Consider the following 14,030-nt stretch of genomic DNA (forward strand, 5'->3'; position numbering starts at 1 on the left):
CAATTTGGGTTATCAGACCTGCAAATAAGAACACGTCGGTTTTACCCACCAATTGTAGAAAGAATGGGAGTCTGATGTGACCCTTTGCCAAAGTTTAAACTTCCCTACAGGCACTTTATTTTTTCCCTGGATCATTAACACCAAATTTGATTCCTTGGACAACGAGGTGATTTTTGTTGATATCAGACATCTTTGATAAATTATCCGTATATCCTTTAACCAAATACCAAGGTGCGGAATGTCGTGAAAGAAAGAAGAAAAAAATCGTAAAATCTATTTCTTGTCATGAATAAAAAGTTAACATGTACTGTATACCCGTGTTCAGCAAAACACGAATAGAAGGAGAAGGCGCTAGAATCAGTTTGTGGAATTAATCAGATTTGTTTCCAAAAATTTTTTAAAAAGAAAAGAAAATAACCGAAGGATGATAACACTACCGTACCCTGAAAATATCCGTTTTAGAAATGTTGGCAAGATAATTCGTCCTACAAATATTGTAGATCGATTACTATAAATCTTGCCAAACGCTCTCAAATCTGGGACTTGTATATTCACTTTTATATCCATTATTATTTTCTAGTTCAGAAAAGTGAGTGGAGCAGGCACTTATGTTGGTAACAACAAGATATGAAGTGAGTAGAAAAGTGCCAGAAGACAATAGAGAATAATATTTTTTTTTAAATTTTTATTTTATTTTTTATTTTTTCGCGGCGGTGGTGGGGTTTGAACCTGCGACCTTATTGGTACGACAACTCCGCCTGGCAGGTGAGAGCGTGGCTCTACCGTGTGAGCTATCCACGAACACAAAAATATTCGTTTCAAACCCAAGTCATATTTTCTAGAGACCTCTCTCACCCACTTCTTGGAGATCACAGGCTCGCTCGCGCACAGCCATCGCGAAGTTATTTTTGACCAGCAGTTAAGCTTAATAGCCAATATTCTCAACACAAACATATAACATAGAAACGATTGAGACATTGAGTATGCTCCGGTATATGGGGTGAATTTTTAATTCAGAAAAGTGAGTGGAGCAAGCACTTATGTTGGTAAGTAACAACAAGATATGAAGTGAGTAGAAAAGTGCCAGAAGACAATAGACAATAATTTATTTTATTTTTTTCGCGGCGGTGGTGGGGTTTGAACCTGCGACCTTATTGGTACGACAACTCCGCCTGGCAGGTGAGAGCGTGGCTCTACCGTGTGAGCTATCCACGAACACAAAAATATTCGTTTCAAACCCAAGTCATATTTTCTAGAGATCTCTCACCCACTTCTTGGAGATCACAGGCTCGCTCGCGCACAGCCATCGCGAAGTTATTTTTGACCAGCAGTTAAGCTTAATAGCCAATATACTCAACACAAACATATAACAAATAACGATTGAGACATTGAGTATGCTCCGGTATATGGGGTGAGTTTTTAATTCAGAAAAGTGAGTGGAGCAGGCACTTATGTTGGTAACAACAAGATATGAAGTGAGTAGAAAAGTGCCAGAAGACAATAGAGAATAAAAAATTTTTATTTTTTTTCGCGGCGGTGGTGGGGTTTAAACCTGCGACCTTATTGGTACGACAACTCCGCCTGGCAGGTGAGAGCGTGGCTCTACCGTGTGAGCTATCCACGAACACAAAAATATTCGTTTCAAACCCAAGTCATATTTTCTAGAGACCTCTCTCACCCACTTCTTGGAGATCACAGGCTCGCTCGCGCACAGCCATCGCGAAGTTATTTTTGACCAGCAGTTAAGCTTAATAGCCAATATCTCAACACAAACATATAACATAGAAACGATTGAGACATTGAGTATGCTCCGGTATATGGGGTGATTTTTAATTCAGAAAAGTGAGTGGAGCAGGCACTTATGTTGGTAACAACAAGATATGAAGTGAGTAGAAAAGTGCCAGAAGACAATAGAGAATAAAAATTTTATTTTTTTCGCGGCGGCGGTGGGGTGTTGAACTGCGACTTATTGGTACGACAACTCGCCTGGCAGGTGAGCGTGGCTCTACCGTGTGAGTTATCCACGAACACAAAAATATTCGTTTCAAACCCAAGTCATATTTTCTAGAGACCTCTCTCACCCACTTCTTGGAGATCAGAGGCTCGCTCGCGCACAGCCATCGCGAAGTGTCTCATGTCTCAATCGTTTCTATGTTATATGTTTGTGTTGAGAATATTGGCTATTAAGTTTAACTGCTGGTCAAAAATAACTTCGCGATGGCTGTGCGCGAGCGAGCCTGTGATCTCCAAGAAGTGGGTGAGAGAGGTCTCTAGAAAAAATGACTTGGGTTTGAAACGAATATTTTTGTGTTCGTGGATAGCTCACACGGTAGATCCACGCTCTCACCTGCCAGGCGGAGTTGTCGTACCAATAAGGTCGCAGGTTCAAACCCCACCACCGCCGCGAAAAAAAAAAACAAAAAAAAAACATTTTTTATTCTCTATTGTCTTCTGGCACTTTTCTACTCACTTCATATCTTGTTGTTACCAACATAAGTGCCTGCTCCACTCACTTTTCTGAATTAAAAATTCACCCCATATACCGGAGCATACTCAATGTCTCAATCGTTTCTATGTTATATGTTTGTGATGAGAATATTGGCTATTAAGCTTAACTGCTGGTCAAAAATAACTTCGCGATGGCTGTGCGCGAGCGAGCCTGTGATCTCTAAGAAGTGGGTGAGAGAGGTCTCTAGAAAATATGACTTGGGTTTGAAACGAATATTTTTGTGTTCGTGGATAGCTCACACGGTAGAGCCACGCTCTCACCTGCCAGGCGGAGTTGTCGTACCAATAAGGTCGCAGGTTCAAACCCCACCACCGCCGCGAAAAAAAAAATATATATATATATTTTATTCTCTATTGTCTTCTGGCACTTTTCTATTATTTTCTAGGTATCATTGTTTTATTGACGGATGATCTGGCCTATCCGAGCATGTACACTGTTATATAATATTATGAAGATGTGTCATTTTCATCCTCTATTTCCCAAGATCCTGTCATTACATAATATTAGGGACTCGATCAAGATTTCGAACTCAAAAAAGTAAGAATGTTAAATTATTATTATTATTATTATTATTATTATTATTATTATTATTATTATTATTATTATTATTATTATTATTATTATTATTATTATTATTATTATTATTATTATTATTATTATTATTATTATTATCATTATTATTATTATTATTATTATTATTATTATTATTATTATTATTATTATTATTTTTATTATTATTATTATTATTATTATTATTATTATTATTATTATTATTATTATTGTTGTTGTTGTTGTTGATGTTGTTGTTGTTATTATTATTATTATTATCATCATTAGTATTTGATATAGCGTCAGTATCCACAAATAATTCTCAGAGGTGCTTTACAATATTTTTTTTGTTATAACACAAGTTCATTCATTCGACTACGAAATCACGACAATAGTCACACCCACACACATCTTGTTTGAAGTCTACATAGAATTACGAAAAGCAGAATGAACAATATTTGTTTGTTAATGCCGTTTGAAGACTGGTAAATTTTCACTTTGTCGGGTTTTAGGTTGTAAAGAATTCCATATGATTGGAGCCGAAAATGCAAAACCACGCTCAGCAAACTTTGTTCTTGGGATGTTTTTCTCCATTAGCGAAGAACCGGCGGATCGCAGAGATCAAGTTGGTCTATATTCCCTTACAAGGCATTCAAGGTATTCAGGTGATGTATGGTGAAGGCAATTGTAAGCAAAAAATGCGATTTTGTATATTATTCTTTTCTCTAAAAGTAACAATACGAGCAGCTTTGTTTTGCATCAACTGTAGTCTGTTCAGCGATGTTTTTGGTAGGCCGTACAGGAGATAGTTACAATAATCCAAGCGGCTGGTAACAAGGGCATAGATGAGTGTTTTGCATGTTATGTCATCAATAACATTTCGTATTCTGCATATCATTTGGAGAGCGCTATGAACCGCCAGACAGCACTTTGTTGTGTGTGTGCGCATGTCTAGGTGAGTGTCAAAATAGAAACCAAGGTTTCGAACGACATTGGAAGTTTTAATAACAGATTCTCCGAGGGACAGTTGGTTAATGAGTATATCCTTTCCTGTCTTTTTGAACACAATCAGCTCAGTTTTGTCCTCGTTGAATTTAAGCTTGTTGTCATCCATGACACACATCCATGCCTTAACGTTATCTAGACATGCTGCGAGTCGCTGTTTTGTTTCTTCGATGTTTATTGATAAAATGGGAGTGCATAACTGGGTATCATCGGCGTAGAGGTGATGACTGAGACAGAAGGTCGTGATAATGTTGCTTAAGGGCCTTGTGTACATTGTGAAAATATAAGGTCAAGCGGAACGCCAAATTGAGCTTTGTTGGTGATGAAAGGGAATCATTTATGAGAACGCGCTGTGACCCGTCTCGTAGATAGCATGAGCACCATTCTAGAGCTTTGTCTCCGATTCCAAAGAGCCTCTGAATTGGGTTTAGTAGTATTGCGTGATCCACAGTGTCGAACGCGGCAGTAGAATTGCATTGTCTTTTTTTTTGTCAAGTATGTCGACAATATCATTGTGGACGCACAAAAGTGCTGTTTCTGTCCTGTGTGATCGCTTATAGGCGGAATGAAAAACAGTATGCAAAATTTTGAAATGTATGTAGTTGTTGAGACGTTTGACAATGAGTCTCTCTATTAATTTTGAAATGAAATGAATGTTCGAGACTGGCCTGTAGTTTTTTAATTGATCGCTGTCTAAATTTTTCTTCTTCAAGAGTGGGGAGTAATTAGAGCTTCTTTGAAGCAGCTTGGAATGTCTGCATTCTCGATAGATCAGTTTCAAATTGTTCGTGTAAATTTTGTTTGGTTATTTGTTGTTGTTTTTTGTTTGTTTGTTTTTTGTTTTTTTGTTGTCTTTTTTTCTGGTTAGTTGGTTTGGGTTTGTTTTGTTTTGTTTTGTTTTGTTTTTGTTTTTTGTTTTTTGTTTTTGCTGTTGTTTTGTTATTTTTTTGTGTTCTTTTTGTTTTGAGTTTTTTTGTTTGTTTTCTTTTATGTTTTGATTTTGTCTTTGTTTTGTGTTACTAAGTTAACCCACACACTCAGGCCCATCAGTTAATGTCATAACATTGAATGGCTCCTTTTTCTTTGGGGAAAAAACTTCTTGTGTACTTGTAACTTTCTGTTGACTAGAAAGTTACAAAAAATGGTATCCTGCTACGAATTACGACATTCAACACAGCGATAATCACGATGTACGGGTTAACCGAACGTTTGGTTAACCGGGTTTTTTATATTTAAGGAAGAATACTGGGTCTAATCTAATATTGTGGTCGCTTTGATAGCTCCACCTATCATCTCTCATTCGTCTCTAATGTCTCATTCATCGCGATTTGTTGAAAAATGGTAAACTCGAAACGTTCACATTATTAATTTGTCTTTGTAAATTTAATTTATGCTTCGATTCCGTTTTTTAAATTATTCTTCATTTACTGACTATTTAACACCTTAAAAGCGAATCATCAATGTCTCTGCAGCATTACAGAGCATCTCTCTCTCTCTCTCTCTCTCTCTCTCTCTCTCTCTCTATATATATATATATATATATATATATATATATATATATATATATAAATGCTCTGTAATGCTGCAGAGACATTGATGATAAATCTATATATATATATATATATATATATATATATATATATATATATATGTGCGTGTGTGTGTGTGTGTGTGTGTGTGTGTATAAACATTTCAAGTATAATTATGATCAACTTCTACAACATTGTTCGAGCGTCAGCTCTCTACAGGAAGTGGAAGTGGAAGTAGATTGTTGTGGGGTTTTTTTTTTTGTTTTTTTTTGCTACTTTTCACAACAATCTACTTTCACTTCCACTCCCTGATGAAAGGTAACGCTCGAAACAATATTGTAGAAGTTGATCATAATTATACTTGAAAGCCTCTCATGATGTGAGTCAAAATAAAATATCAATACATTGGCCATCACAAATCATGCCAGAAGAATAATGGACAGGAGATCACTTGCTGTGTTTTTGTCCCCTTATATATTGTCCGAAAGACGTTTTATCTCTGTCTCGGAATTAGATTAATTGTTTTGTCGTGACACTGGTCGGAGTCCTTGGCTACGGGGAAACAGTCTGATGTATAGTATTAGTTTTAGCAGTATATGTTTATTATTAATTTTTTCTGTCTTTCTTTGTAAAATTATCTCTCGATAATGGATTGTAATACTTTTTTTTCTTTTGGTTGCTGCTGTTTTGAATATGATTTGTAAAAAAAAAGTATTGTATTTCACTTGTTAGGATCCTTTCATTGTGCCTTTGACTTCTAAGTGATCTCAAACTAAGTACACTGAGGGGTGCTCTTGGAATATAAATCCGTGCTCTAGCCGCACCATTTACCTTTGTCTTATTTATTCGCAGGTGCCTTTGACAAAAGTATACTTTTAGACTACCTTACACATTTTCTGTCTTTTCAATGCCCTGAAATGACCTACATGCGTCACAAACGTAAAATGCTTTAAAACAAAGAAAACAATCCTTGATATGGAATAATTGAAGTACACAAGGTTGTTTCGCTCTATATCAGTACGGAAAATTACTTAAATGTTTGTGATAGATTCACTAATTTGTCTTTGGGAATTAATTCTGTAATTCTACCAAACAATACGTTAAACTAATATGTCTGTAGCCTCTAGGCAATGTTCGCAAAATCCCACTCTTCTAGAACTTTAATCAACGATAGAAATGTGTTAAATACGATAGAAAGGGGGTGGACTATTTATGTTGGAATTTCCCCGAGGATAAAGATCACCCAGACCAAAGCATTTTGGTACACCTAGTATCACTAAATATCAATAACTTTATTATCCGAAACAGAATTACCATGATATAATTCCTATCTTCTTTATTGTCAACGAATGTGGTATAAGCGTGGTCCTCATTTACAAATACAATACTAGATATTATTGCTGTGGCGCTTCTGTTATTTTTACAATGATCATTATTATTATTATTATTATTATTATTATTATTATTATTATTATTATTATTATTATTATTATTATTATTATTATTGGTGGTGGTGGTATTACAGTTGTTGTATTTTTGTGATAATTGGATTCAATAGTCTGATGTCACGCGCCCGGCAACGGCGGCCATCTTGGTTCTAAACAAAGAAAATCATTACTTTTTATTCTTCATGCTGGCTAGAACTTTTCATTCCCTTTTCATATGCCTTGTGATCAGAATGTGTAAAAGTCAATACATGATCAAATTGATGGGGTTTTTTTTCCTCTGGATACGCGTTTAAGCTCGCCGGGGAAATATTTCATACGGCGTCCGCCATTGTTCCGATAGTTTAGAGCCAGTGTTACTTAGTTACCATACGTCATTAGGAAGGAAGTGACAATACGACTTTTGAAGACTATTAATGGTATTATTTTATTCTTTGGTGCCATTTACCTTTTTTTTCTTTTTTTTTTTTTCTTTTTTTTTCTCACTTTCATGTATGTTGCCATCCAATTGTATGGATTATGGCGACAGCCTAAGATTAAATCAACGTTATTTTTGTTTGTCTTATTTTAACTATGCAACTGATACTTATCATAGCAGACGTGCCTACTTTTTTTCCACTTTCATGTATGTTATCAACAAATTGTGTGATTTATTGGTGAAAGCCTAACTTTGAATAAACTTTGAAACTTTGAAACTTGAAATGTTTTAATAATAGCTCCTTGTATCAAAAAGTTGAGCACTATAATTTCATGTTTTTTTGCATAATTTATTATATATTATATATATATATTTTTAAAAAATAATATATATATATATATATATATATATATATATAATATAATATAATATAAATGGGATCACTCACTGTGGCCAAAACATATGTTTCTAGAGAAACATATGTTTTGGCCACAGTGAGTGATCCCATTTATATTTTATATTAGCTCTAACCATCATTATCGAGCACTTTCGTACCTACGAGTACCCACCAACACTCATAAATAAGTAATATATATATATATATATATATATATATATATATATATATATATATATTACTTTAATATTTACCACAATGTTTGAGACAGTCTACATTAATGTTTCAGGCCCAATTAGCCATCGTCAGGACTGTGGTTTGTTGACTGTTGTTGTTTGTTGAAGTGGCTCACCAAACCACTTCAACAAACAACAACAGTCAACAAACCACAGTCCTGACGATGGCTAATTGGGCCTGAAACATTAATGTAGACTGTCTCAATCATTGCGGTAAATATTAAAATAATAATTCGCTCCATTGCTACATGTCGAGCACATTTCGTACCATATTTGTATCAAACACGATACAATATATATATATATATATATATATATATATATATATATATATATATATATATATATACGCACACACACACACACACACACACACACACAGAGAGAGAGAGAGAGAGAGAGAGAGAGAGAGAGAGAGAGAGAGATAGATAGAGAGAGAGAGAGGTTGAAGTGAGGACATAGTCGTTTCCTTCGTCACGAAGCTTTTAGTTCGCACAGCATGGTGACAGTGGGCGATGATTTTTAATGTGTTGAATTCCCCAGGTAAGTTCCTGGTCTCGTGTTCCAGAACATCCCAATCCCAACCTCCCCACTTTGTCACACGGATTGATTGGTTCTGTATTTGTAAATAACTTCCAACCTTCCAACTACGGATTTCTCCATCCTCTTTGGTTGATTCAATTCTCGTTATAAAATATTATAGATAGTGAGAGGTGAGTGATTATTTAAAAATCTATTTCTTTTTCTTTCTTTTTTTGATTTTTTTTTTTTGTTTTTTTTTTTTTTTATATTTCATTTTTTTTGGGGGGGGGGGGGTGTTTTTGTATTTGATGTGTTCGAGTTTTTATGGGGTTTTTTTGTCGGTGGGGGGGGGGGGGGGGGGAGGTTGTTCTCTTGATGTTTCTTGTTGATTTTTGTTCCATTTTGGTTTCGTTTTTGTTTTTGTTTGTTTTATTTGTTTTATTATTCTGTTTGTATTTTGTTTGTTTGGTTTGTTTTTTGTTGTTGTTTTATTTGTTTTTGTTTTGTTTTGCTTTTTGCTTTGTTTATTTGAGGGCATTTTCTAAAAGAACAGAATAATGTAGCAAAAGCTTTGTACTTAATAGCAGACATTTGATTCCATTTGACTTTGATGAGAGATATGCATGTAGCATTTTGTAAGCCATCCATTTTTAATAAGTTAGATGTTTTTCACATGAGTCAACTTACCCATCTTATATTATGGCCAAGTCGGTATAAAAACTCAATTTAAGAAAATTACTAGATTTTCTTTTCCCATTTCTAAGACGTGTTTATAAAATGGAAATGTTTTCTTTCATTATATCACTGTAAAAATATACTGACGCAGACATGTGCTGAGAAATTGGTTCTCTAATTATTTTCTTCAGAAATATATTTGAATATAAGCATCATAATTTTTTCCGGTCGGACACTTGCCTTTGGGACCGAAGGTCCAGAGTTTGAGTACCATTCTGAATGGTGCATATTTAAGTCCTTGAAAAGGCTCTTTATTCTCATTCTCTCGCCGTACTTTGGTGTAAAACGAATACGTTGCGGTTATCAGCGTTGTCTTGTCTTACATGTTAAGTGTTATTGTTGGCTAGGGATCCCTTGTAAAGCGCTTTTAGCACTTTCAGTGGATATTGCGCTAATACATTCTCAAGTTTTTTCGGGGATTTTTTTTTAAAAAACCTTTTCTCGTTCATTTTACAAAGAAGATACCATTGCGTCATTAAAAGTCATTTTAATTGGACGCGAGGCACAATTTTAAGATTATACATGCTATAACAAAGCAATTGATGCTATACATTCAGGTAAAATACTCACAACATCCGCCTGCCGGATATAACGTACCAACACATAAAACTATATGTAAACAAACCTTAAACGTTATAATCTGATTGATACCATTTAGTGAAAACGATCATTAAAATGGCTGTCTAAAAATAATAACAAGGAGTGTCTGACCTCAATTTCGTTCCATTTCTATTGACGTCTCAACAAAATGATCAGTTTGAAAATAACAACAATTTGGAATACTTTTCATTAGTATTAGATACTAAAATACTAGATAATACGTTGTCAAATTTCAGAGTTCAATAAAGTGAAAATGTTGCTGCCCGAAGCCCGAAGGAAAAAATAACGATAAGCATTGAAATGTAAGCTTCAATCTATTTATTAAACGAAGACAGATACTGTGGACGTTTCGGGCTTTCCTTTTATCAACAAAAACACGATGAATGAAACACTAAGGACGAATGAGAGATCATCTCAAAGTGTAAGAAGTGTATATTATTGTGTTATCTCGGGGAGGGGGGGGGGGCGGCTCCAATCTAAATTAAAATTGTTTCATTAATGTTTTATTTATACATTCAATTCATTTTCCTTATTGATATATTTGTTTATTCCATTGAGCTATTTTTCCACACTTTTATCAGTCATCGGGATGGAGGTGGCTGGGTGGTTTTGCATTGCACTGCGACCTGACAAATGTGGGATTCAAGCTCTGCCTGTTTGTTGAAGATAAAGTCAAAATCATGATCCCTTAATTTAAGTTTATGCTTTCGTCGAGGAAATGGGTGTGGGATTGCTTCATTTGCTTGGGTTTATTTTTTTGTTTTGTTTTGTTTGTTTGTTTTTTGGGGGGGGGGGGGTTGTTTTTTTGGGGGGAGGGAGGGGGGTTTAATCATTGTTTTAAAGAAATTTTTTTGCCTGTTTCTTTTTTTTTTATTTTTTTAAAAAATTTTTGTTAATGTTTTTTTTTGTTTTTGTTTCTAAAGATGAAAAGAAGGGTATTATAACGCCTCCTTCTCTCTGTCTCTATTAGAATATGGGTCAGAAAAAAAAGATATATGACCGATGGATGATGTGATGCGCTAATATATAATTTATGGTGTTACATCCCATTCAATTTTAACATTTGGCATTTCAAAATTTTCTTCTTGCACATTAAAATAAATTGTTCTAATACAGTTCAAACCGAAATCGGCAATTTGATATTTGAGCCCGTTGATTATAATATATAGTCCGTTCTACAAACCCGTGCGCACGCGTTGACGTTAATGTCTTCATAACCTTCTGATGGATTTTAAGAATGATTGGCTCGAACACTAGAATTGTTAGTGACGTTAAACCGATTTTTTTCCATCGGTTACAATACCATAGTTTTCTTCTTTACGGTATATAAAAAAGAAGGGCCTGGGATGAGTGAACATTTGGATGGTTTAAAAAACAATATTATTACACACAGTGAATTCTATTGTGATTACGATCATTGAACTACCCACAGGCTTGGCCAGGGGTTAACTTTTGACGAGATTCATGTGCAATACTCACTAACATTTCGCCCCCCTGGGTTCAAAATGACACAGCACATCGAATACTTTGTACACACTTTTCTTGATGTAAACAATTGTCACAATACGCTTCAACAGTCGTAACGTCACTTCCCTCGTAATGACGCATTGTAACTTAGTAACTGGCTCTAAACTATCGGAACAGTGGCGGACGCCCTTATGAAATATTTCTCCGACGAGCATAAAAGCGTATCCAGAGGAGAAAAAAAAAACATTATAAATCTGATCATGTTTTGACTTTTACAAATTCTGATCACAAGACATATGAAAAGTTCTAGCCAGCATGAAGAATAAAAAGTACCAGTTTTCTTTGTTTAGAACCACGATGGCCGCCGTTTCTGGGCGACGTGACATCAGACTATTGAATCTAATTAATTGTTAAAAGCCACAGGTAAAGCTTCCTGTTGTGATCTCTACATTCATAAAAATGATAACAAAAAATTGTCAAAATGAGGAGAATAGAAATGAAAATTATAATTTTTTCTCCAGAGAGGCGAAGCGCGGAATTCTTATTCATGGCATGCGGCGAATAGCAATACTATTAACAGATGGCACACAACCAGGAACTCAGAGTGGAGAGGTTAAATTAATCGTTATGTCATCTGAATTATGCATTTATTGTATTTGAAAACTGAGGTTCCTTTGAAAGGTTATACTGCACAAAACATACAGTTTCGTGTTAAAGAATCTTATATTAAGTGATTTCACATTATTACATTCTGAGCGTCGTCCCCCCCCCCCCCCCCCCCCCCTCTTCCCCCTTTTCCACAGTGCACATAATTCAAGAATGGCAAACATGTTCCGTACTCGATGGGTGACCAGTGGATTTTCGTGACATGTCTTATGCGACAATATGAGCTGTCTTGCTCAACAGTTCGTTGGGAATTATGTCTTTGTGAAAGACATTTCCCCTCGTGCTATCGAAGACGGGTGTAAAAATTCGGAGGATCCCCCGTTTTTTTTTGTTTGTATTTTTTTTTTGTTTTTTGTTTTATTTTTTTTTTTTTTTTTGGGGGGGGGGGGGGGTAGGGGGGTTTGGCATCAATGTCTATGTCCGATATATCGATAAGCACCTAGCGGGCTTCTTGTGTCGTCCAATATATTATATGTGCGCTGTCCAAAATCGTACAATGTCGTTTCGTCATTCTGAAGATTTTCATTCTCAAATTGAATTTTCAGAATTTGACTTTTCTGACAGTTTACTAGATTGTGACAATCGGTTGTAAAATCACCGAACAGCTATGTGGTCTTGTAGTATGAAACACGCTTACTAATCGGAAGGTCCTGGGTTCGACCATCGCTCTAAGCGGTGCATAGTTGAGTCCTTGGAAAAAGCTAATACTCACATTCTCTCATCGTACTCAGGTATAAATTGAGTGCCCGGCCGCTAACATCGTTGTCTTTGTCCGAAAACAAATGTAATATTGCCTAACAGGCGTCATATTACGCCTTACATGTTAAGTATTGCTATTGGCCAGGTACCCCTTGTATAGCGTTTTGATCATGTTTTTGAGCTTTGAACTTTTATATAGAGCAATATCCGCTAAACGTGCTCAAAGCACTTTACAAGGGGTCCCTGGTCAACAGCAACACAACGCCTGATAGGCGATATTCCATTTTTTTCGGACAGAGACAACGCTGTTCGCTAGCGACCATGTATTCATTTTACACCGGAGTACGTGAGAGAATGTGAGGAAAGGTACTTTTCCAAGCACTCAACTATGCGCCGAGAGAGGCTCGAACCCAGGACCTTCCAATCTGAAAGCGAGTGTCATACCACAAGACCATATAGCCATATTGTCTTATATATAAAAGCTAAAAAAAGTAAAGAAAAAAAAGATAGACTCAGATATCTCTTGATTAAATGTTTCCAAATACTTGGGAAGATATTATGCATCTCTTTCATTTGAATGACTGGGTCGGGACATGGAAAAGAGGGGGGGGGGGGAAGGGGGTTGGAAGGGGGAGGGGGGGGGGGGGAGAGGAATCTTACAAGGCGTAGGGAATACAATTTACTCGTCGCAAAAGTTTTGTAATATAAAGTCGGGATTTTGCGGAGTATCTTTAATTCATTTGATAATCGAATCTTGAATATCATACATTGCATTTAATTGGTAAGTTCTTCTTCTCCTCTTCCTTCTCCTCCTACTTTTCCTTCTCTCCTCCTCCACTTTCTCCTCCTCCTTCTTTGTTGTTGTTGTTGTTTTTCTTCTTCGTCTTGTTCTTCTTTTCTTCTTCTTCTCGTTGTTGTTGTTGTTGTTCTTCTTCTTCTTCTTCTTCTTCTTCTTCTTCTTCTTCTTCTTCTTCTTCTTCTTCTTCTTCTTCTTCTTCTTCTTCTTCTACTACTACTACTACTACTACTACTACTACTACTACTACTACTACTACTACTACTAATGATGATGATTAATAATAATAATAATAATAATAATAATAATAATAATAATAATAATAATAATAATAATAATAATAATAATAATAATAATAATAATAATATTATCATTACTTCTACTACTGCTGCTGCTACTACTTCTACTATGACCACTACTACTACTACTACTACTACTACTACTACTACTACTACTA

The 14,030-nt window shown here is 35.5% G+C and overlaps 1 protein-coding gene across 1 annotated transcript; it reads right to left on the reverse strand.

The window, feature by feature from the left end:
• Positions 1–3,719: 3,719 nt before the first annotated feature.
• Positions 3,720–4,337, reverse strand: LOC144978980 (uncharacterized). Its single transcript, XM_078925598.1, has one exon. It carries the CDS (start codon positions 4,335–4,337, stop codon positions 3,720–3,722), a length of 618 nt encoding a protein of 205 aa, XP_078781724.1.
• Between the last annotated feature and the right edge of the window lie 9,693 nt (positions 4,338–14,030).

The sequence above is a fragment of the Berghia stephanieae genome, chromosome 8, assembly GCF_034508935.2.
Source record: "Berghia stephanieae isolate SIO BIC M18660-M18661 chromosome 8, UCSD_Bste_1.3, whole genome shotgun sequence".
NCBI lineage: Eukaryota > Metazoa > Mollusca > Gastropoda > Nudibranchia > Aeolidiidae > Berghia > Berghia stephanieae.